This window comes from Lagopus leucura, unplaced genomic scaffold (assembly GCF_019238085.1).
Source record: "Lagopus leucura isolate 7727_CA_CO unplaced genomic scaffold, USGS_WTPT01 Super-Scaffold_100062, whole genome shotgun sequence".
Classification (NCBI taxonomy): domain Eukaryota; kingdom Metazoa; phylum Chordata; class Aves; order Galliformes; family Phasianidae; genus Lagopus; species Lagopus leucura.
In genome coordinates, this window is record NW_024962307.1 from 1,103,988 (window position 1) to 1,124,856 (window position 20,869).

At 42.8% G+C, this 20,869-nt stretch overlaps 1 protein-coding gene across 2 annotated transcripts in view; it reads left to right on the forward strand.

The window, feature by feature from the left end:
* The window catches only part of ANTXR1 (ANTXR cell adhesion molecule 1), an 80,206-nt gene that overhangs the window by 46,856 nt on the left and 12,481 nt on the right, over positions 1–20,869 (forward strand). For both annotated transcript variants that reach the window (XM_042886742.1, XM_042886743.1), the window contains exons 14-17: positions 5,574–5,615; positions 11,764–11,859; positions 12,173–12,340; positions 18,381–18,461. In XM_042886742.1, coding sequence (XP_042742676.1) covers positions 5,574–5,615; positions 11,764–11,859; positions 12,173–12,340; positions 18,381–18,461 — 387 coding nt within the window. The remainder of the gene's footprint in view (positions 1–5,573; positions 5,616–11,763; positions 11,860–12,172; positions 12,341–18,380; positions 18,462–20,869) is intronic.

The following is a 20,869-nucleotide window of genomic DNA, read 5'->3' on the forward strand; positions in this document are numbered from 1 at the left end:
ATATATATATATATATATATATATATATATATATATATATATATATAAACACATGCAAATTATGGCTAAACTGGAGGAAGAGAAGGGGAGGAAATACATATACACTACAGTAACCCTGGAGAGTAATAAGATTACATGGTGCACATTGGCGTGATGGAGGTTACTTGTAAGGGCCCACGTATTCTGATTCCCACCCACTCCCATGTGCGCGTGAGGCATCATTTTGCTGCACTTAAAATGATCTTGGGAGAGAAGAATGCAGATTCATGAATTGTATGAAACATTAGTGAGACAAAGTGAGAGATAAAAACAAAAATGTGCAGGAAAAATGGCTTATAGACCCCACAGCCCCTGTCTTTGGTTCAGACCAAGCCAAGCACGTACATGGTAGCTCCACCAAAGCTATTGGAGCGTAAACTGGTATCCACTCTTGCTGCCACAAAGGCGTGTCTTCATTTATGGCACAGTCAATACAAAACAATTGGAGCCAAAAAGTTAAAGCCAAATTCTCCAAAGCGTCCTTCAGTTTTGGAGTTTCCAACCCAAGACGTGTTCCAGGGGGTTCAATATTTAGAGCGCGCTAAGAATTGCCTTCTGAAAGCCCTTTGCCATGAGGTGATAGGCGTAGACTTCAGATTACCAAACCACTTTCCTTGTTAATGCATCTCTTTAAGGCCAGATCCAGAAGCCAATTACATTAATCCTAACTGCCTTCAGCACCTTTTGTTCCAGACCACAACAGAGACTCAGAATAGAGGAGGCACTGTTGTTTTTTGCTCCGGTTTTGCATGGAAAGCAATTAACTGAGTAAAAGTTCTTTCTTCCTTTGTTTTTTCTGTGGGCTCCTCTCACCTCTTCCAAAGAAAGTTCTCCTAAGCCCAGCTGAGGAGAAATAGCTCTTTAGAACCGAGTCTTACTCAACCAATAAAATCATGAGCAATCAATGAATGAGAGTAAGGGCTTCTGCAGATAGCTGGAAGTAGCTGTGATGTTTTCCTTTTCTTTAGTTCAAAAAATGAAATTCATTTATTTGCACTTCCAAAGCAAGTGGGTCAGGCACTTGGAGCAAAACCTACTGATTCTGGCCTTGTTTGTCTGTGTAATTGAAATGGCCTAGGAAAAGGAATGACCTTTGCAGATTCTTTGTTTTCTCATGCATTCCCCAGAGAATTGCATGTCAACCTTATTCGGTTGCAAAGTATATCAGAGCTATTTATATGGAGGGCTGCTTTTTTTTCCCCCTCCATGATGTCATGTCTCCTCTAAGAGCATGGATGATTTTGACATGTCTGTTTTGAATTTTTGCATGTGTCAGCTCTAAGTCTTCTCTGTGGAGCAGTTCTGTCTCTCCTAGTTTTAATGAGTTAAAATTGAGATTACTGAATCTTCTTCCAGGCTAAATAGAAGTCAACTTTAAAAAAAAGTTTGAGATAGCATTCCAATTTGACTTCATTTGCCCCTGAGAAGAAGAATGTACTTTTTTACAGTTGAAAACACAGGGACAGGCTCCTGCTTGTATTAGAAACCTTGAACTATAGACAAAATCTCCAAGGGTTTAATGGATAGTTGCAACACAAGGCAGATAGGAAACAAATAGAAAGGAAATGTTCCTTTATCCAATTCATAACTATGCTATGAGACTCTGTCACAGGATTTAGAGGAAGAAAGAGAAAGAAGGATCCGGCAGATGGGTCATTGTTAATGTTATTTTTTAAAAAACCTTGCTTGTTATGATTGCTGAAATACGTATTCCATATTATGAAGAAGAATGATAGCAAATAAGAGCAAAATCTGCTCAGTTAAATGCATTTTTCCTTCCTGAATTTTTAGTTCTGGTTAGAGGCAGAATCCTCTATTTCATTGTATTGTTTTCTCATGTAACCCTCATTTTAAGTTATATTCTGTTCTATCTTAAAGCAGATACATTTCGCTGACATGTAACATATTGCCTCTATTTATCAGATAAAACTCCAGGGACAGTAACTGAGTATGTGTTTTCTGGACTCTGCAAACTGGTGGAGTTCTCTATGCTCCCAGGATGGAAAACATTCTAGACACATTCCTGGAATATGCAAAATTTGGATTCAACATGTGCTGTCTTTGCTTATGCCTGAATAGCTACAAAAATTTTCATGGCAACAGCAAATACATCCTCTCCATGCTTTTGAGTTTCCAGTAGGCTGGCTAATAGGATTCTTCTGCTTTCATACTGGGTTGTTCAGCAACATCTGCTCTGTGACATCAGGGTAGGTCAACTATGAGAGACCTGTGTCAGTCGTATACATACTGAGATATGATAAAAAAGCACATAATTGCTTTACTGTCATGACTTTTCACGGCTAAGTGTGCAGAAGTGCTGACAGCTATTCTTGTAGTTCTTTCCTTTGCTGAGGAAAGCCAGTGGTCAACTGTCCATCCCTCAGGCCTTGACTTCTTACCAACCGAAGACCATACTGTAAGGTTTTGATAGCATGACAGTGATGTAGAAACCCTCAGGTATTTGTAACCTAGCAAGCAAATATGGTTGCTTAACCACATTTTCCTTCTTGCAAAGACAGGGACAGGGGATACAGTTGTAACAGCAAGCCCAGAAATGGCTTGGGGTTATCAAAACAATTGCAGCACACATGAACAAACGCTTCAACTTTGCCAAGTTAAATAGCCAAAGCATTTTGCTTGGCCAAGCGTGCTCCCAGCTGATTGTATTCAGCAGGTCCATGTGTATCATCTGGCGAGGCAGAGGGAAGGCGAGAGGTGCAGCACAGAACAAGATGTGGTGGACTTGAGCCTTCTGTGCCAGCATGGGCTCTATCCTCTCTGCGTTTCCTGTAGCAGTGTTTTCTTTCTTGTACTTGAGTAGTCATTTCTTTTTGTGCAGCTGTAAGGCACTGCCTTTCAGTTCTGGGATCCTGTTATTCCCATTTGGTGTTTGCTTTGCTGATGTGTCAGGTGGCAGAGAGCTCCCATTTGCTTCACTGCCTCCACTACTGCATAATGATGGTCCCGTGCACAACCCAGGAGAAAGAAAAGATTTGTACTGTTTGTAGAACCGTAGAATGTTTTGGGCTGGGAGGGACCTTAAACGTCATCCAGTTCCAATGCCTTGAATGGGCTAGTTGCCAGCCACCACAACAGGCTGCACAAAGCCCATCCAGCCTGGTCTTGGACACTTCTCTGGACAACCTGTTCCAGTGTCTCACCACTCTCTGAGTAAAGAATTTCCATCTAATATAAATCTCTCCTTCATTTAGCTTAAAACCTTTGCCTCTTGAGCTACCCCTATCTACCTGTGTAAAACACTGGTTTTCCATTGAGAGGTAAGCTCCTGCAACCCTTTCCAGATCTGGATGGTGAGATAAGAAATATATTTTGTATATGATAAATTTCTAAATTTCATACAGGCTCAAAGGCAGAGAAGACTAAATTCTCCCCATCTCTGCACTTCTCCAAACTGACCAATCTATGCAGCCAACTGATGGTTATTCAGTTGTTCTTAGAAGTGCTCAGTGCTTAATAATGCAAGGGATCACTCTTTTTTTCACTTGTTCTGTGGCAGAAAAGAAAATGAATGTTCATATAAATCAGTTAATGCCAGAGTGTGTATGTTGTGAGAAAGAATACAAATATATGAAAAACACAGCTATCCCATCATCTCCAAGTCTGTAATCTCAAGATTTTCCAGTGATACTGGCTGAGAAGTTGTGTGTGAATGCTTAGCTGGACCAAGTATCCTCATTTTTCATGCCAATGCAAATCAGAGAAACTCCACTGAAACCCACAATGTTCCACCAGAATAACATTAGAGAAGGTAGTAAGATTAGTTCCAGTAGATATGTTTTGGATGAGTGAGATATCTGAAATTTTTCAGCGTTTTGTTTGGATGAAGGGTTTTGGTTCGAAGATAGGTCTGCTGAAGAGTGACCATTATAGAGACAAGTAGCCAAAATATCTGAAAATGTGACTAGAAAAAGCCTTGTGTTTATTTGGTGCTTTGTACACAAGAGTCACTAATTGTGTCATGAGATGTACAAGAGACTATGCTGTTGCCAACTTCTTAGGGACATCACATTTGTCCCTAACATGGTCAGTGCATTTGTAGCCAGGACTTGACCCATTGGTTCTGCTGCATCAGAGCAGGACAGGGAGTGCACCTACATCACTCCTGAAATGTCATCCTATGCTTCCATGTGGGCTTTGTGCCTTTGCACACAGGCAAAGATTCAGTGTTGGCACCCAAGCACGCAGGCTGTTTAGCAGAGATTCCTCGAGGACCCTGAAGACCAACAAAGAAGGACCTGCTGCCCAGGAATGGGATATGCAGAGTGTGATGTGTAAAAAGGACTGATCCAACCCCAGTCTCCTCCCAAGCCAAAGGCACATGCTCCTCATTAACGGCCGTATTGCATGACTTGGGGTTTGCAGAAGAAGATAAAAACAGTGAGCTCATCAGAGAAGTTAAAACAACAGTGAGGGAAATTTTTGTAAATATTTGTCTTCGGGGCCTTTAATATGATTGTCATTTTATCTTCCTGCATTTAAATAGCCGAGCTGTTATTGTTTGGGACTGTGATTTTGTTTTTGAAGGGCAATCTCTCAGCCTGTACATCTGCACCCCACCTTTAGACAGCCCCTACACTCAATATACAGTCCTGACAGGAGCTCAGCACCGCAGAAGCATCCAACTCATTACCTTGTGCATAAAGAAGGAGCTGCTTCATCCAGATGGACTTAAAACTACAGGAGAAATTCCATCCCAGGGGCAGCTGCATTGACACGAGTGACTAGATTCAGTGTTGCCTGCAATGGCTCTGCACTGGGGTCTGTTGCGTGTAAAGGAGAGAGATTTGACATGTCTGTATGCAACTGCTTTCCCTTTGGAAGATTCTCTGTTGCTCTTGGAGTGGAGGGCTGTGATGATAGCCAACTGCCTGCTGAGCTTGAGATGCAAATTTTTTGCATGAAATAATAACCTCACGCCCACGTAAACTTAAGCTGTTTCTATGGAGAATATCCTGGACTGGTCTAAAACCTCACCCTGATTGCTTTTTTAGTTAGAAATCCTTGGAGAACTTTCAAGTGTATGTGCGTATATACGTGTACATATATACATAAGTACATATATATGCAGATTTTAAAGAAAACCATATGAGAGTGGGATATAGTGCTTGGCAATGTGAAAAGCATTCTTTAGGAGAGCAATGAGTGGCACAACTTTCTGGAGTGGTGTTTTGCTCTGGGAGACAGCAATTACTCCTCTGCAATGTCTCTGGGGCATTTCGTTTACCTTGGTTTCTTTTCCAGTCTTTGTCTGTGTGGATGCTAATTAATTTGAGGCAGGACATGCATGTGTGTGCAGTGGCCAGTAGGAGGACATGCTGAATTTAACATGTTTGTGCAGGTAGAATGATGATTGTTACCAGTGTGCCAGCATTATGGCTCCTATTGGGATATCAGGGAGCATCCAGGGTGTATTACTTCGGATCTGTGTCACTTCGCATGGAAAAGGATCACATAATGAGCAACATTTGCATCATGCTGATTTACCACTTTTTTTTTCTCATTTATTCTTTCAGATCATCAAAGAGCCTCCTCCACCTCCTGCAGAAGACAGTGAGGTAAGTAACACCAACAAGCCAATTTCCTTGATGTTTAGGACAAGATTTTGTTCAGCTTCCTTAGAAGAGGTTATGATTCTGCTGCATGGTAGAGTACGGACCTGCATTGAGCACAGCAAAATAGTTGAGGGCAGCTGGAGCCAAGGCGGTTGAAGGAACCTCTATCTTGTTAACACTTGTTTCCTTCAAAACAGGCCTGAAGCAAAACTCCAAATCAAAACATGTGTGGACCCAAGTGAGGTTTACATTTGGGTCCAATGCTGAAGGTATTTGTGAAGGCACACATCTCTCAGAATAACATCACTCCATGCATCCATATACAAACATCTGGCTTATTTTCCAAGTGGCTGTTTCTGTTTAGGCTGTATGGATATCCACTAGTTTCACCAGCTTTGATCCTTGGAATGAAAAGGAAAATACTTGTCTAAAATTGCACATGCTCTGTTCAGCATCACACATGCCTCCAAGCCGAGGGACTCAATTGCTGAAGTTAATTAAAATATATCATTCTGGAATGCTGGTTCTCTGGCCAACAACTGGAAGGGGAAATTACATCTCTGTGCTAAGTAAGAAGGCATACTTCATGTATATGGAAGCCCTTCTAAAACTACTAAGTGTTGCAAAAGCTAACCAGTTGCTGCAAAATTGAGCCAGTTGCAGCAGACCTCAGGTTCATTCTGGTTAAACTGTAAGGATATCTCTGGACGTGTTGTATTTTCTCTTTGATTCTGAGAGCAAGAGTCCATACAGCTCTTAGGATGGAACAGGCCTCAGTTCATCAGTCTGTTTCAGAGCTTACCTCTAACAATGTGTTTGCCAGTGGCCTCTCTGCAGAGAAACAGCAAAATTGCATTAATTTGCTACCTGTAGCTTACCTGCTTCCCTCTTAATGCACTCTATACAATATTCTAGATGTTGTTCCTACTGTTTCTGTTTTGGGACCCTGGGATGAGGGGATTTAGCTACAACAATCTGCTGACATAGAGACTAATCTGATAGCAGATAGAAGATTCCACGTGTACTTTCCGCCATATCATATCCCCTAAACTCAGTACTCAGTTATTCTAAAACTACCTTGTACAATCAGCAGCCAAAGGAAAACAAACTATTATACTGTTTCGGAAACTGGAAAGCATCAGAGCAGTGCTCAGAGATCAGTAACACTTGGAGCTGTGACTTCTGTGTTGCATGTTTTCCCCTACAGAAGCCTCCCACTGGTGGAAAAACAATAGGAGCTCTAAAAAGATGCAGTTTGTTGGTTTCATTTACTCTTGCAGAGCTGGATCCAGAGAGTGGGATTGACAGTAATACGATGCTTTCATATGTGTGAGTGAATATTCCAGATTTTTTACTTTGCTAAAAGCGAGTAGAAGATGGAGTTGTTTTTCTTACAATTTGTGAATAGCTTTCTCCCTTGTAGAAATCATAGTAACTACTCATCTCCAGAATGAAAAAGTGCTAATCCCTTAAGCAGCAGCATTGCAGTTACTGTATGATTCTTTTATTCTAAAAGCCTTGGCAAAAATAAGACTTCTTGCATCAGCAGATTTGGGAGCTGAGGCCCATATATATGTCTTTGCGCTGCAAGGAGAATGAATTATACCATAACAATGAGGGGAAAGCAGCATTGCTGTCAGAAACCCACCAAAGGTTTTATTGAACTCTGCTTTGAAGGCATTATGAGACATGTTGGAGCCACGCTCACTGTTGGTGAGGGAAATCATTACTGACTAGAAACTTTTAATTAACAATTAATTAACAATTAATTCATTTTGAAATCGCAAATGTTGTCAGCTCGCCGCTGTGTTCTTCAGACAATGTAGGATGCTGGGGGAGGCTGACCCCAGATGAAGGACTGGTTTTAGAGCTAGGAAGGATTGAGTTAATACTAATCAGAAGAGGGGAATGCCTCGAGGAGTCAGTGAGCACCTTGCTGGCCTGCGATTGACTCAGTGATAGTGGATCAAAACTGCATTCTTCTATTCCCTGTGAATAGGAAGGCTCTTTCTATCCGTGCTGGAGGAAAGCACAGCTGCTTCTGTTCAAGTGCCCATCACTTTCAGGCTGGGCTTATTGGAACAACTTACTGGCTTAGATGAGAAGTGTACCAAGAAGCTGAAGTTGGTTCTCATTATTGCAACCCGTCTTCTACAGAGAGAAAAAAGAGGCATTTTGCAGGGCTTTCCATCTTCCAGCAATTTTCTTTTCACTACCTGACCTACGCCAGAGCTCTGCTACTGGGCTGTTCCATGGGACAAGTTCTGATTGTGTCATAAGGTGCACTCCCCACTGTCCCCAGGAGGCACATGCTCTTCTCATTGCTTTCCTGCCCTTCTAAACACCAGGCAATGTCAACATAGAATCACAGAATCACCAGCGTTGGAAAAGATGTCTGAGATCACCCAATCCAACCCACTAAACCATGTCCTATGTGTCCCATTACATCTAAACATGTGCTGTTCTTATCTTTATTTACTGTTGTGACTGTGCTTTTTCCCACAAAATGGATTCAGGGACACAAAGTGCCCTGAAACCTGGTAAAATCAGGCAGGACACTGACCGGATGACCTGAGTACACCCTCTCCTCATCAGTAAAAGCCAGTTTTTCCATGCTGCTCAAGCCCAGGCTCCACAGTCACGCCTACCATGGTGCCAGGATCAAGCCACCAACCACCAATTGGATAATCGTTTTGCCTGTTGTCACCCTCCCCACATACACCAAAACACACATACACAAGAAAGTCCTGGAGGGAAAGCACCATTCAGCAGCACAGTCATGAGATACTGAAGATAATTATTGCTGTCATGGAAAGCCTGCATGAAATGGAGATTTTAACTCACTGCCTGGCAGCTACTGTGAAGTCAGCAGATGAAACCTTCTGTTCATCTTGATCTCTTTTAATTTCTTTCACCCACAGCTGAACAGTCACAAAGCCAATGAATGACTTACACGGATGGAGCTGCTTGCACCCTCACTTATTGTTGTTTATTAATCCTTTCCAAACCACTCTTTCTTCCTGAAAAGCCTTGCTGGGGAGATAGCAAAATCAGCTCAGAGAAGTTCAGATGTAATTTTTTGTGGACACCAAGGCAGGAAATGTCTTCTGTTATTCCTGAAATAAAGCCAGGTCGCAGCAGTATGCCAGCTCTTTTCCTTCCCCTTTCTTCCCCTTTTACAATGTGTTGTGGATATTTGGGAGGAGGAGAAAAGGAACCTTTTGAGATACAGGCATTTAAAAGAAAAAGAGCTGGGATGTTATTGGAAACAAATGAGGTGTGTAGATGGTACTTCTTGAAGGTGTGGTCTTTTATAACCAGATTTAATGTGAAATATGTAGGCTGATCCAGCACAACGTACTCGACTAGTGTAGAGGCAATGAACTGTGGGATGTATTCCCCATGCACTGCAAGGTGGGGACATAAATCTGGGGACTTAGGGTATTTTGTTCTGTAGGACAATTTCCTCTGTGACTTCAGGTATGTTATTTCACTTTTCATCTTGCTCACCATCTGAGCCGTAGAGTGGGAATCGTTCAGTGTCTCTTCTCCTCTATCAATACAGGGGTTCTCTTTTAATTATGTCCCATGTACACTTTACCCTCTGAGGATATATTCTTCAAGCAGGATCTTTACCATGGATAAACCAGGAATTCTGTGATCAGTAAGACCATTAAATGCTGGTTTTCTAAGCAGTTTTGTTTCAAGGATAGTCAAATGGGTGTATTTTCTGGTGTCTAACAAGAGCTGAGCTCTCTCTTCAGCCTGCTCCTTAGTAGAGCACCAGTAGAGCATCTTTTCTTTGATGTTCTTATGATTTTTTAGTTCTTTATGACAGTACTCTGCAGGCTTGGCTGGAAGAGGTGGAGATACGAGAAACACCAAGGGCATGTTCTTGCAGAATGACTCGGGGATGGTTAAAATTGGGCAGGGTTTATCCGACTGTGATGCCTGGTCCATGAAAGCAAGAATTAAATGTTTCTTAAGAACCAAGAAAATTGTCCTCCAAATCTAACAATGCCTTTGCATCTAGGAGGTGGCCGTGCAATTTGGAAGTGGGCCTGGTGTTGGGAGCAGGGGTTGGAGTGTAGGAAGCTGCAATCCGGGAGGACGACGAATTTTACATCCAGGTTTCCTCTGCTGTAAAATTAGATGATAACAACAATTACTCAGAGGGTTGACTGCCCCATGTCATACAGTGCTTTCTGCAGGCAGAGCTCTATAAATGCTAAATTCTGACAACATCCAGGCTTTGCAGAGACAACTGTGAAAATAATTATAAGGGTGGGGAGAGGAGTAATTTGTCCAACCTTTTATATCTGGCCAATTTTAGTTTGAATTTTTACCCTGAGTGGTTCCATGTCCCTAGTGGAGCCTGAATTATCCTTCTGTTACCCACAGATGAGGTACCCTCGGGTCAGGGTCAAAGCGTACAGAGCCCAGCATGGCCTCTGAGATAAACACATCTTTGTTTTCTGAAATCCAGCAGTGATGAACCTGGATCTCTGACAGTGAAATGTAGCTCTGTCCTTATTATTTTGTAAAAGAAACTCTAGCTCCATCTAAAGCAGATTAGAGGGATGGAAAGATGCCAAGTTCTGCACAGTCACTTTCCAGCATCCTTAAATGCACTTGGATTTTCCAGGGCTGCCTTTTGTGTTGCTGTTGGGTCAGAGCTGAAGTTCCTTACGCAGTTCTTCCTGAGGAAAAAACCCCACTGTAGCTAATATTGGCCAAACTGAGCCAGGATGTGATAATTCATCCCCATGGTATTGGCTCAGATCTTGTGAATGGGGCACTGAGCTGGGATGGTGGTGTAGGGACTGTGTTCCTCCCCATTCTTCTGCTGGCTCCCCACTTTGACCCCCAGCTTTCCCGTTGCTTCACTTAAGCAATTCACGTGTGTTATAAGCGCATTTGTCAAGTGTGTAGGAAATCATTGGGTTGTTGTTGCATTTTTTTTCTTTCTGCTCATATTGCAAAACCTCCCATGCCCTTCAAAACATGTAAACAGGCTCATCCAGAAGAAAGCTTGTGACTTTTGTTTTTCAGATGTTTGCTGTAGTCCTTTTTTGTGCGTGTAGTGTTTCTGTTGTCCTGGCAGAAGCCCTCCTATCTTAGATCGAAGCGACTTGCAGGGCTTTCAAGGGCTTGTGGGGAAGATTTCCTAAACCTTGGTATTTCCTGTTGTGAGAAGTCCAGTCTGTGCTCAGCTGAAGAGAGAGAAAGAGAGAATTGCTGAAGGAAAATATTTAGATGGCTTTGGTTTCTTTTCTTTTCTTTTTTTTTTTTTTAAATAAAAAAAAGTCCTCATATTAAGTTCTTAGGTTGCAGCAAAGAGCCTCAGCTACTCCAACGAGAGAGAGGAGATCAGCTTCGAAGGAGAGGAGCTCTGTATTTATGATTCATTTGCCTACTCTCCTTGAGATCAGGACAAATTTTGCAGCCCAATTGATGGTTTTGGTTTGTTTTAAATAATTAAAAAAACACTTTTGTTTGGCATGAAAAGCATAGTTTGTCTCGGATTTTTATCCCTCCCTCCTCCCCAGTTTTTCAGTTTTCCAACTGGAGAGTTTGAATTCAAAGTATTTTTGGCTTTCCCAGTTTTGGAAAGCTCCAAAGTTCTGGAGTTTTGCCAAATCCCTGTGAAGAATTAAAGAAAGAAAGGGAAAAAAAAGAGAGAGAGAGACCATTTTTCATTTCTCTCCGCATTTTTCACAGGAAATACTAAACGTTTTTGATGGACTCTGCTTTTCTGTTTTGCCAGTTCACAGACTGAGTTGTAGAAGTTAAAGGGAAAGGCACTGCATGGGTCAGAGCGTATGTGCAGTTCTTACAGTGTACCCATATTATGTAGAATGCACCAATAGAAATTAAAAAGAATGAAAGGTCTCTTCAAAACATACAAATAATCAAAAACACACGTTCTTGCTGGAGCTTGACTGTACCCTTTGGGTGGTGGTGGTGTTTATATTATGAAACATTTTCTTTTCACGAGTGCACATCCTCTGGAAAGCAACCAGCAACAGACCACTACCTTTACAGCACCAGTTCTTACAGGCTGAAAGGGCCATACAACCTGTAACTATTTACCCCTTACCAACTCAGTTCCTGCTTTCTAACAGTGCAACCCTTTCCTTCTGTTTTGTAGGAGGAAGATGACGATGGTCTTCCAAAGAAGAAATGGCCAACAGTGGATGCTTCTTATTATGGCGGTCGAGGAGTTGGCGGCATCAAGAGAATGGAGGTAAATAGACATCAGCTTATATATCAGAAAATCTCAGTTGTGAACTCAGTTGTGAAACGCTCAGGCAGTTTAACCAAAAAGCTTGGGAGGCAGGTACAAACTTCACACTTCTGTGCATTGGAACCAAATTCTTTTCTATATTTGAGAGCCAAATAGATGGTCTTAAGTCTTAGGACAGTCTTTTCCTCTACTGCAGTACAGCGTTTGTGCCTGCGATACAGGGGCAACATTCCCATGCAAATTGCAATGAAATATTCTTACAGCTTTTCTCAAGCACTTCTCCACCCTCATTTTTCTGCTGCTGTCATTTCAGGTGCGCTGGGGAGAAAAGGGCTCCACAGAGGAAGGCGCTAAATTAGAGAAAGCCAAGAATGCCAGGGTCAAGATGCCAGAACAAGAATATGAGTTCCCAGAACCCAGGAACCTTGCAAACAACATGCGCAGACCTTCCTCTCCTCGGAAGTGGTACTCTCCAATCAAGGTAAGTTCAGTCCAGCAATGCACCACATAAAGCATTTCCAGATCTGTGTTAAGCAATCTATTTTTACCTCCATGGGTAAAGATGGAGAACTTTAAACTGTGATCTCAAGGTGCTGGTAGAGGAGCTGTGCAGAAGGAAATCCCTCTGAACAAGTGACCAGGGGCAAGTGCTATATAAAGGAGCCATATGTGCAATGGCAATTTCCAATGAGGTTAAACAGATTTCAGGGTTGCATTGCTTTCTTAGACCAGAATAAGCAGCTGATCAGTTACGGTGGTCTAGCTTCTGTAAAGTTGTTACAGATTCCACTGTGCTTGCAAAGTTAGTTCCTTTAGTCGATATTGCATATTCTCTGAGAGGTAGGGAGCAAATTGCATTTTCTTTCCTTAGAAAGAGGGAAGAAATATGAATGGAATTGATCCTAAATGTCACCAGAGATGTTCTGAGAAGATCAAGGATTGCAGCACAGCACATGGATGTCTGCCAGCAGACGTGGGTCACAGGGCCAGCTTCATGCAGAAGGGATGCCCTGCGAGAAGATTTTGGCTGTATTAGGATGCCTCAGGAGTGGAAAATCAAATTCATGCTGATATCAGGTCAGAAGCAATGCAAAGCTGCTCAGCAGTCACCCACAGGAACTGGGAGGGCTGTCCTGTGCCATCTGAACCAAGCAAGCAACTGGATGCTTCACTGAAGCAAAACCCTTCAAGGCACATGTGAACGTTCTTCCAGGATTAAGAGAAACAAACCACATGCAACAGATATCAGTAGCATCATCCACTGATGATGTGTGAAAACACTCCAGAGTCAGAAAGCTAATCTCTTGCAGTCAGGACATGTTGAGATGTTTCTAGCAAAGGATTCTCTTTGTTACTACATTTTTCAGGGTTAATCCTTTCGGGAAATGCTGAGACCCTTCTCCTATCTTTTCAGTTCATGGCTATTTGTAGCAGCACTGCAGTAAACAGAAAAGACTAGAAATGCACAGTTCATATCTGAGTGCAAACCCTGCACTGCTGGAACCTGGATCTCTTTTTGAAGAGTGGTCATTCTGGTTAAAATATCTCCACCGGCAATTTTGTTAAACCTTCTGATGTTGAACACAACTTAAACTTTATTCTAAGTAAGGAAGTGCCCCACTGCTGAAATTTAGTCCCCTGTTTTCTCCCTGTCTGGTAGCAGCCAGCTGGTCAGAGATACTCTATCTGCTACGTTGGTATGACACAAATACATTTCACTACAGTATACCCAGGTTTCCCTGCATTGTATCTTGTTATTGACCAGTGGAGCAGTGCCCAGAGGAATCGGGCAAGTAACACGTTTTGGCTTTCCTCAGTCATTGATCTTACTGCTGGTTCAAATCCAGCAATTGAAATGGCAAAGATGCTCAAAGGAGTACAAGTGGTTTCCGGAGGATACAGAAACGTGAGCCTCTGTGAAAATTTGGTCCAATGCCTTCTCTCTTTTCCCTCTTAAAGATTATCATCTAATAAACATAGCCTACCAACAAGTCATTTGCAATTGTGCTATAATGACTTCAACATGTGTTCATGAAAGTTATTCCTTCCCTTGGTGGGACAGGTTACAGACTCCACTGTTCTCAGTTCAGAGTCCGGAATTCAGTAAGCACCATCCCATATAGCTGCTCCTTTGTTTCTAAATTCATTGCATTGTCATTTACATTAGTGCAAAGTGTTTGTAAGTTGCACCAGTCCCATCTGGGAGATTTTCACTCCTACTACGTGCTCTTGGAAATGACCTCATCGAGCTGAAAGAAGCAGCTCAGTTGCTTTTGTGTGCTGCAGCCCAGATTCAGGCACACAACACGATACTCTAACCACCTAGGAACTGACAGAAGCACTGATTTTAGCACAAAGAGCCTGAATACATGCTCAGGCAGTTGGAATCCATGTGGGCACCACTACCTGAGATTATTAGCTGTGAGAGCTAGGTCTTTTCCATCAGAGATAATGCTGAGTTTCTCCCCTCTGTCTTCACCAATTCATGATGTTGGATGACAGTCTCAGGAGATTTTCAGTTTGTTTTTAGAAATTATTCTGCATGGCAGAAAATCAGTTTTGAACTCAGGAATTTGTTGCAGATTTATCCCAGCTGGGAGTTCAAAAGAAGCTTGAAGAAAAGATTCAATGTATTTAAGTTCAAGTTCCGTTCTGATTCTGACTGGGAACATCTTTTGCTTCGTAACAGCAAGAATTCAATTATTAGGGGACTAAGTGTTAGAAGTATCTCATGGCTGATATATCTTTCTGTTTCCTTTGGAAAAGTCTCTCTTTTCTACCATTCAAAGTCTACAGTATAAGGACAGGTCCAATCCAAAGCCCCATATCCAAATACTCCCTAACTTTGGCATGTTCCACAACTGGATAGTATTTAGCAGCCTGAATATGTGGATGAGGTGGCCTAATTATTAATTACCACCACACCCTTTATTGAGCTGTACCCAACTGGATTTCTGTATCCAACACTTTCCCCGTGTACAATCACAAGGACTCAAAAAAAGCAGAGGGGATCATTCCAATGAAGTAGAGGTCCTGCGATTACTTTCCTTGTGCAGTAAGGAACTAGCAAAATTGGCATAGCTCATCAGCACTCTTGACGGAAGCTCTTGTCCAGAACACATGAGCATATGAAGGTGAATTTGTGTTGTGCTGTGCAGGGAAGTTATCATGGAGTTGTAAGAGGCAGAGGAGGGCGAGGAGGGACGGCCTATTAGGTCATTGAGTTTGCACTCAGCCAAAGCAGCATTGCTAGCTTGACTCTGTCCTTCACTGCTTTTTCCAGTCTGGTTTTTAAAATAACATAGAGGCTTCCACTGCTTTTCAGGGGGAATATTTCCCAGTCTACTAAACCTCACCTGTAGGAAATGGCTTCTGATACTCAAATTTTCCCTCATCCCCAAGCTCCAAATGCACTCAGCTCCTTTGATTAGAGACATTAAGTTTCCACCCACCCCACTGGGCTGTTTGAAACACCTCTTTGGAAGGTGGATGAATATGCATGTGGCAATCTACTTATAAAGGAAGTGGGCAAGGAATTAAATCTCAGAAGCAGTGAACCAAGGTGGCTTAAATCTGACAAAGAGCCAGGAAATTCATGTTTTAGGGCCAGCAGGCCTCCTTTTCTCCATGCAACACAAGCATCAGCCTTACTTGGAGTTCTCTACCTTTTGCCAGTTTGTCTGATGGACTTTTTCTTCCCCTTACATCCCCTCTCCAGAGTGGTGTCCATATGGTAGGTAGACAGCTGTTAGCTGAGAGTGAATAGATTGCTGTAGAAATGCTCCAGAGCTTTGTTTGCTGCCAAATTGCAGCTACTGACACTTAACAGATTGTTATTATTATTGTTGTTGTTATTCTTATTTGCTGCTGTTACTTCTTAGCACAATGCCAACTGGCTTACCCCACTTTTAAAATATCACTTCAACAATTTGAAAGTCAGTGTAAATAACCCAAGGAGCATCACAAATCTAGAAACTTCTCAAGAGACTTGCCAAATCCTCAGTTCATCTGACAGAGGGAGGAGCAGCAGAAAACATAGAGGCAAGTGAAGAATCATAAAGGATTATGAGGATAATGCCATTTGGTTCAAGACATGCTCCCTGCTGCAGCCAGCCACGGGTCTATGCTTTGGTTAAGAGCTTTTGTCTCACCTCTGTTTCTGCCTCTGCTTGTATCTGCATCAATATCTTCTCCTCAGAGCTTTTATCGCACTTAGTTATCATAGAATCATTTGAGTTGGGAAGAACTCTTAAAGGTCCCAGAGTCCAACTCCCCTGCAATGAGCAGGAACATCTACAGCTCAGTCACACTACTCAGGTCTTGGTCCAGCCTGACCTTGAGTGTCTCCAGAGATGGGCCATCCACCTCATCGCTGTGGTTGAGTCAAAAAGGCCAATAGCAGTCTCTAAACAACTGTAAATTTCCACTTTCTAGACTTCATATCTAGGAGGACACAGCTTTATTTGCCTCCAGCCCATTTTTTTGCCTCCAAGCTACCTCGCACTTCAGTTGCAAAAGAGTTTCCAACCTAAGAGAGGCCCAGCTCATCTACTGGAGAGCACAGAAGTGCTTCTATTTCCAAATGAATGCATTGCCATTTTCATTTCTTTAAGCAATATCACCCTTTCCATGATCCATTCCCTTTCTTCTGCCCAGATGTGTCAGGCAGACCGTGAAGCTCCATTCAAATTCCCAAAGATGGGTCTTGTTTTTTTCCCCAAGAAATCTCAGTAGAATGTTGGAAGTTAGGACTGTGGTAAAGACTTTTTTATTCCATGTAAAGTTGTAATTTTCCCTCTGGTTTCTCACAGGAAAAATGTATGAAAAAGTGTACTTATTTCTTCAGTTGTCAGAAGGGATGGGAGACCAAGAGCTTCCATGAGCTGTGATGTAGGGGAAAAGATGGACTCAAAAGGAGAGCTTTCAGAGTGGAAGGATGGGTTTGGATGGATTCACAGACAGGGATGGTTTCCCTCTGGTGTAAGAGAGGCTGTCCAAATGCAGGAATCTGACAGAAGAGGTTCTTGCTTCTTCCTTTGAGAATTAGACTTTCCTGGCTCTCACCTTAGGAAGTCTTTTTTCCCAGTATCCTATGGAAAACAACATCTATGCAGTCATTCTATGTGTCTGTCTGTCTCCACCCATGTGTCCCTCCAACTCCCAAAAAAGCTTTGAAACGTTGGCTTAATACATTCATTGAGGAATGCAGGTGTCAGAAAGGATTATGGTCCTAATGGTTTCTTTAAAAGGAAAGAGAAGACTCCATATATGCCTTTTGAGAAAGGAAGAGTGTGCATTGAGTGCGTCGTGCATTAATTCTTTAATTAGGCCTATCAGAGACTGTGATGTCTCTCTAATAGATATGTCAATAAGTAAAGTGTGTTGTTAACCCTCCAGAGAAATTTTTACAAATGTTTGAGTAGCATTCACTTAATAACCTCTGGGCCAAATGACATTAATTTGAAGATTTTGGTAAACTCCTCTGCAGTATGTAACATATCCGTAGTGTTCCATTGAGCCAGCCAACATGCTACACATACAGAAATTCTTCTACAGACCTCCTGGAAGGTGAATCCATTTTGCAAGTGAAATCCCAACATAATGCTGAATTTCAGTTGGAATCACATGCTTTGTGTGGCAGAGCAACACTGCAGGGAGGAAAGGCAGGGTATGGCCCCACATCTCAACCAACATTTCTGTCACTGAGAGATTTCAGCACACTGAGTTGTGTGGGTTTGTGCCTGCTCACATGCATCCAAGATCACACAGCAAGGTGAGCAGTTTGTCAAAACCAAGGCAGTGTGGACTGGGTGACTGACAGTGAGCTCATAGGAATACAGTATTCTGAAACACGTGTCATTGCCTGGAGAAGATGCCAGTGCCAACTGGTGTGTGGGTGTGAGACCTGGTAAGGCAATCCTCTCCATGCAGAGATAGTTAATAGAATAGATTACTATCATAGAATCATTGAGGTTGGAAGAGACCGCTAAGATAATCAAGTCCAGTCATCAGCCTATCCCCCCATGCCCACTAAACCATGTCCTTCAGTGTGACATCTGCCCTGGTTCTTCAGACACATTCCACTGCACGTTGTTTTGACACATAAATCCAGAGGAGGAGGAGGCAGAGTGGTGAGGAAATGTGGCATACAAATTCAACAGATTTCTGCATTCCTTTAGCATTTTGCTAGAACCATGCCAGAAATGGAGTAGGTACGAGATCCTCTCAACCCTGGAGATATCTAAGTCGCCAATTCTGGAGATGCTCAATAGCATACATGAAGAATAGGCAAGGGCACTGCTGGCTGCCAGGCACATCTTCCTATTGCTCATCTGAAGGCCTTCTCCTTTGCACTTGCAGCAGGTTCAGAGGGAATTTCTGTAAGGGAAAACACTGCTCTTCAGTACCTTGTACAGGCACAGCAAATGGTTAAGTGCAAAATGTAAGTTTGTACAGCTCACTTGCTATTGTACTGAAGGTAGCACGCTGCATTTTTTTCCTTTCTTTCTTTGTGATTGCAGGGGAAGTTGGATGCTCTCTGGGTCTTGCTGCGGAAAGGTTACGACCGTGTATCAGTGATGCGCCCACAACCAGGAGACAAGGTACTGTGCCTCCAGACATTTCTTGCAGCTAGGGAAAAACAAAACTCCGCTGAAGCTTCAGACTGCCTTTACAAATAGGACAGAATGGTTGTGATTACCTTCCTCTGATAAGACAGATACTTGTGACAGCTCAGAAGGAAAAGCAAAAGGAAAAGCATTGCTTGGGTGCTGGTTTAGACTCCCAGACTTTCTCCTCTGTAGGCACAGAAGGTGATTTTACTGGAGCTGAGCATTATGAAGGTTGGCTTTATGATGTATTTAGATGCTTCTGTGCAAGAGATTGTGTAATTGCTATTAGCTGAGCTACCTTCAACTACCACTGTGCCCTGGGAGACAAATTATTCAAAAAGAAAAGCAAAAGGTGCAAAAATTTACTGTAAAATTTACACCATGTGAAATAAGAAGACTCTAACCCCTATATGATCCTACCAATTTCATTCTGTTCTTCTCTGCGCCACTGTTCTTCTGAGAGAAAGTCTGTGTCCCAGCCTGATGATATATAGGCTGCATAATTCACGAAATCATGAAGGTCAGAGAACACCTGTATGATCTTCTAGTCCAACATCAGCCCATCACCACCATGCCCACTAACCCATGCGCCTGAGTACCTTATGGCAATCAGCTTCTGCCAGGACAGAAAGCAGAAAAGCATCAAATATTATTTCACATATCATGCCACTGTTCTGATATGGTTGGAAATGCAGTGCTGAATTGATGGGGACAGCAGCATAGAAACATCTGCCAGTATTGTCTGCAGATGTCAGTGCCTTGAATGCAGATAGTCGAGAGTCTTTGTGAATGGTTTGCTTTCCTTGCAAGAAACAGACATAAAGGAAAAGGAGCAATCCTCCAGAAAATCTTTTCACAAACGTGTCTGTAGAACAATGAATCTGCTGCCCTTCATGGAAGTGATAGGAAATTTCTACCTGTGCAAATGCTGAGAATGCCTCTGGTTTTCTAAGAAGCATGGCACCTCCTTGGCCCAACATGCAGCCAAGTGGCTGCATCCAACAGGTTTGGATGTTCTTCATGCTGCAGGATGGCACTGAGCAGGATGCTCACCCAAACAGACCTAGATGCTACCCAGCCATGTGTTTCTGGTGTAGAGTTTGGAGATCAGCCAGTAGGGTAGAGCTGTTAAGAGTTGTTTCAGCAGTGGCAAGCTCAGCTGTAAATTCCTGTGGCCTCTCCAAGTGGCTTCAAATAGCTCCCTTGGACCAGGCAGCATGGACAGGTGGCAAAGCAAAGGCAGCCTTGGTTCTCTGTGGGTTGTGAAGTCTTCAGCATAGGCAAGTAGCCATGAGTCTGTGGGTTCTAACAGCTGTCTGCTGGCAAATTTGGGTTGGATCCTGTTTTACCAGGAAGCATAGATAAAGGAGCACTTTGCCCAATTTGTCAGCAAAGGAGACCTAATGAGAGCTGGTATCAGCAACACCAAGCTGGTCCTGGGGTTTTACAGTGGAAGCACAGCTGGTTAGAAACCTCAGCCCTGGTAGACTGGAGCTACGTGCAAGCCCAGCCCTGCCGGCTGCAGGGAGCTTCAGGCAGCCAGACACAAGGCTTTGAGTTACTGCAGCACATGGGAGGGAGGGCGGCTGCAGCTTTCCAGCTTTTTCCTGGCTCTGCTTAACTTCATTGCCATGCCATCCATTCACAAAGCTCTGCTCTCCAGAAGGAAGGTCTGGCTTCTGAATCTTGCAATAGCTCTGAAAACGGAGGAAGAGCTCGAATTTCCCTGTGTTACAGGGCCCCTCAATACCAAGCTGTCTGTGAAATGCTCAAGTTTTGTACCTTGGAGGGATGGCTGCAAAGCAAGGGGAGGAGAGAAGAGCCTGGGGATCCCAAATCGATTCTGTCCTTCATCACACTGCCACCAACAGCTGAAGAAAGCAATTTGCACCTCTTTCCTTCTCTTCCTTTGGTGTTGTCCAGCGGGCATCTTAATTCACCCACTGGCCAACAATGAAAAATCAAAGGCAAATGAAAAGTAACTGAAAGGAATTTCTGTTTGCTTTGGAGCCCGAAAAGGAATTGGACTAAATCCCAGCATTACATCACTTTCATATATAAGCAATCCATTGCTATAATCAGTTACTTAATCCACTGCCAGCATGTTAGCTGAGCTGTTCAAAAAGATTGCTTGAGTAGAATGAAACATGGATCCAGCTTCAAATGCTGTGTTGACTAATTGGTACTGTTTATCTGCTGTAGCCCACACAACTTCCAAGGTACCATAGGAATCATCAGGAAAGACGTTCCCTGGCCTAAATTCACGTTAGTTTATAACAAGACATTGGTTCAAGCATAGTGACTAACAAATTTGCAATTTATATATGTATATGGAGAGGATAATGTAGGGGCTAAAGCTTATCTTCCAGTCTTCCTCCTTTGTGTGACTTTAGACAATC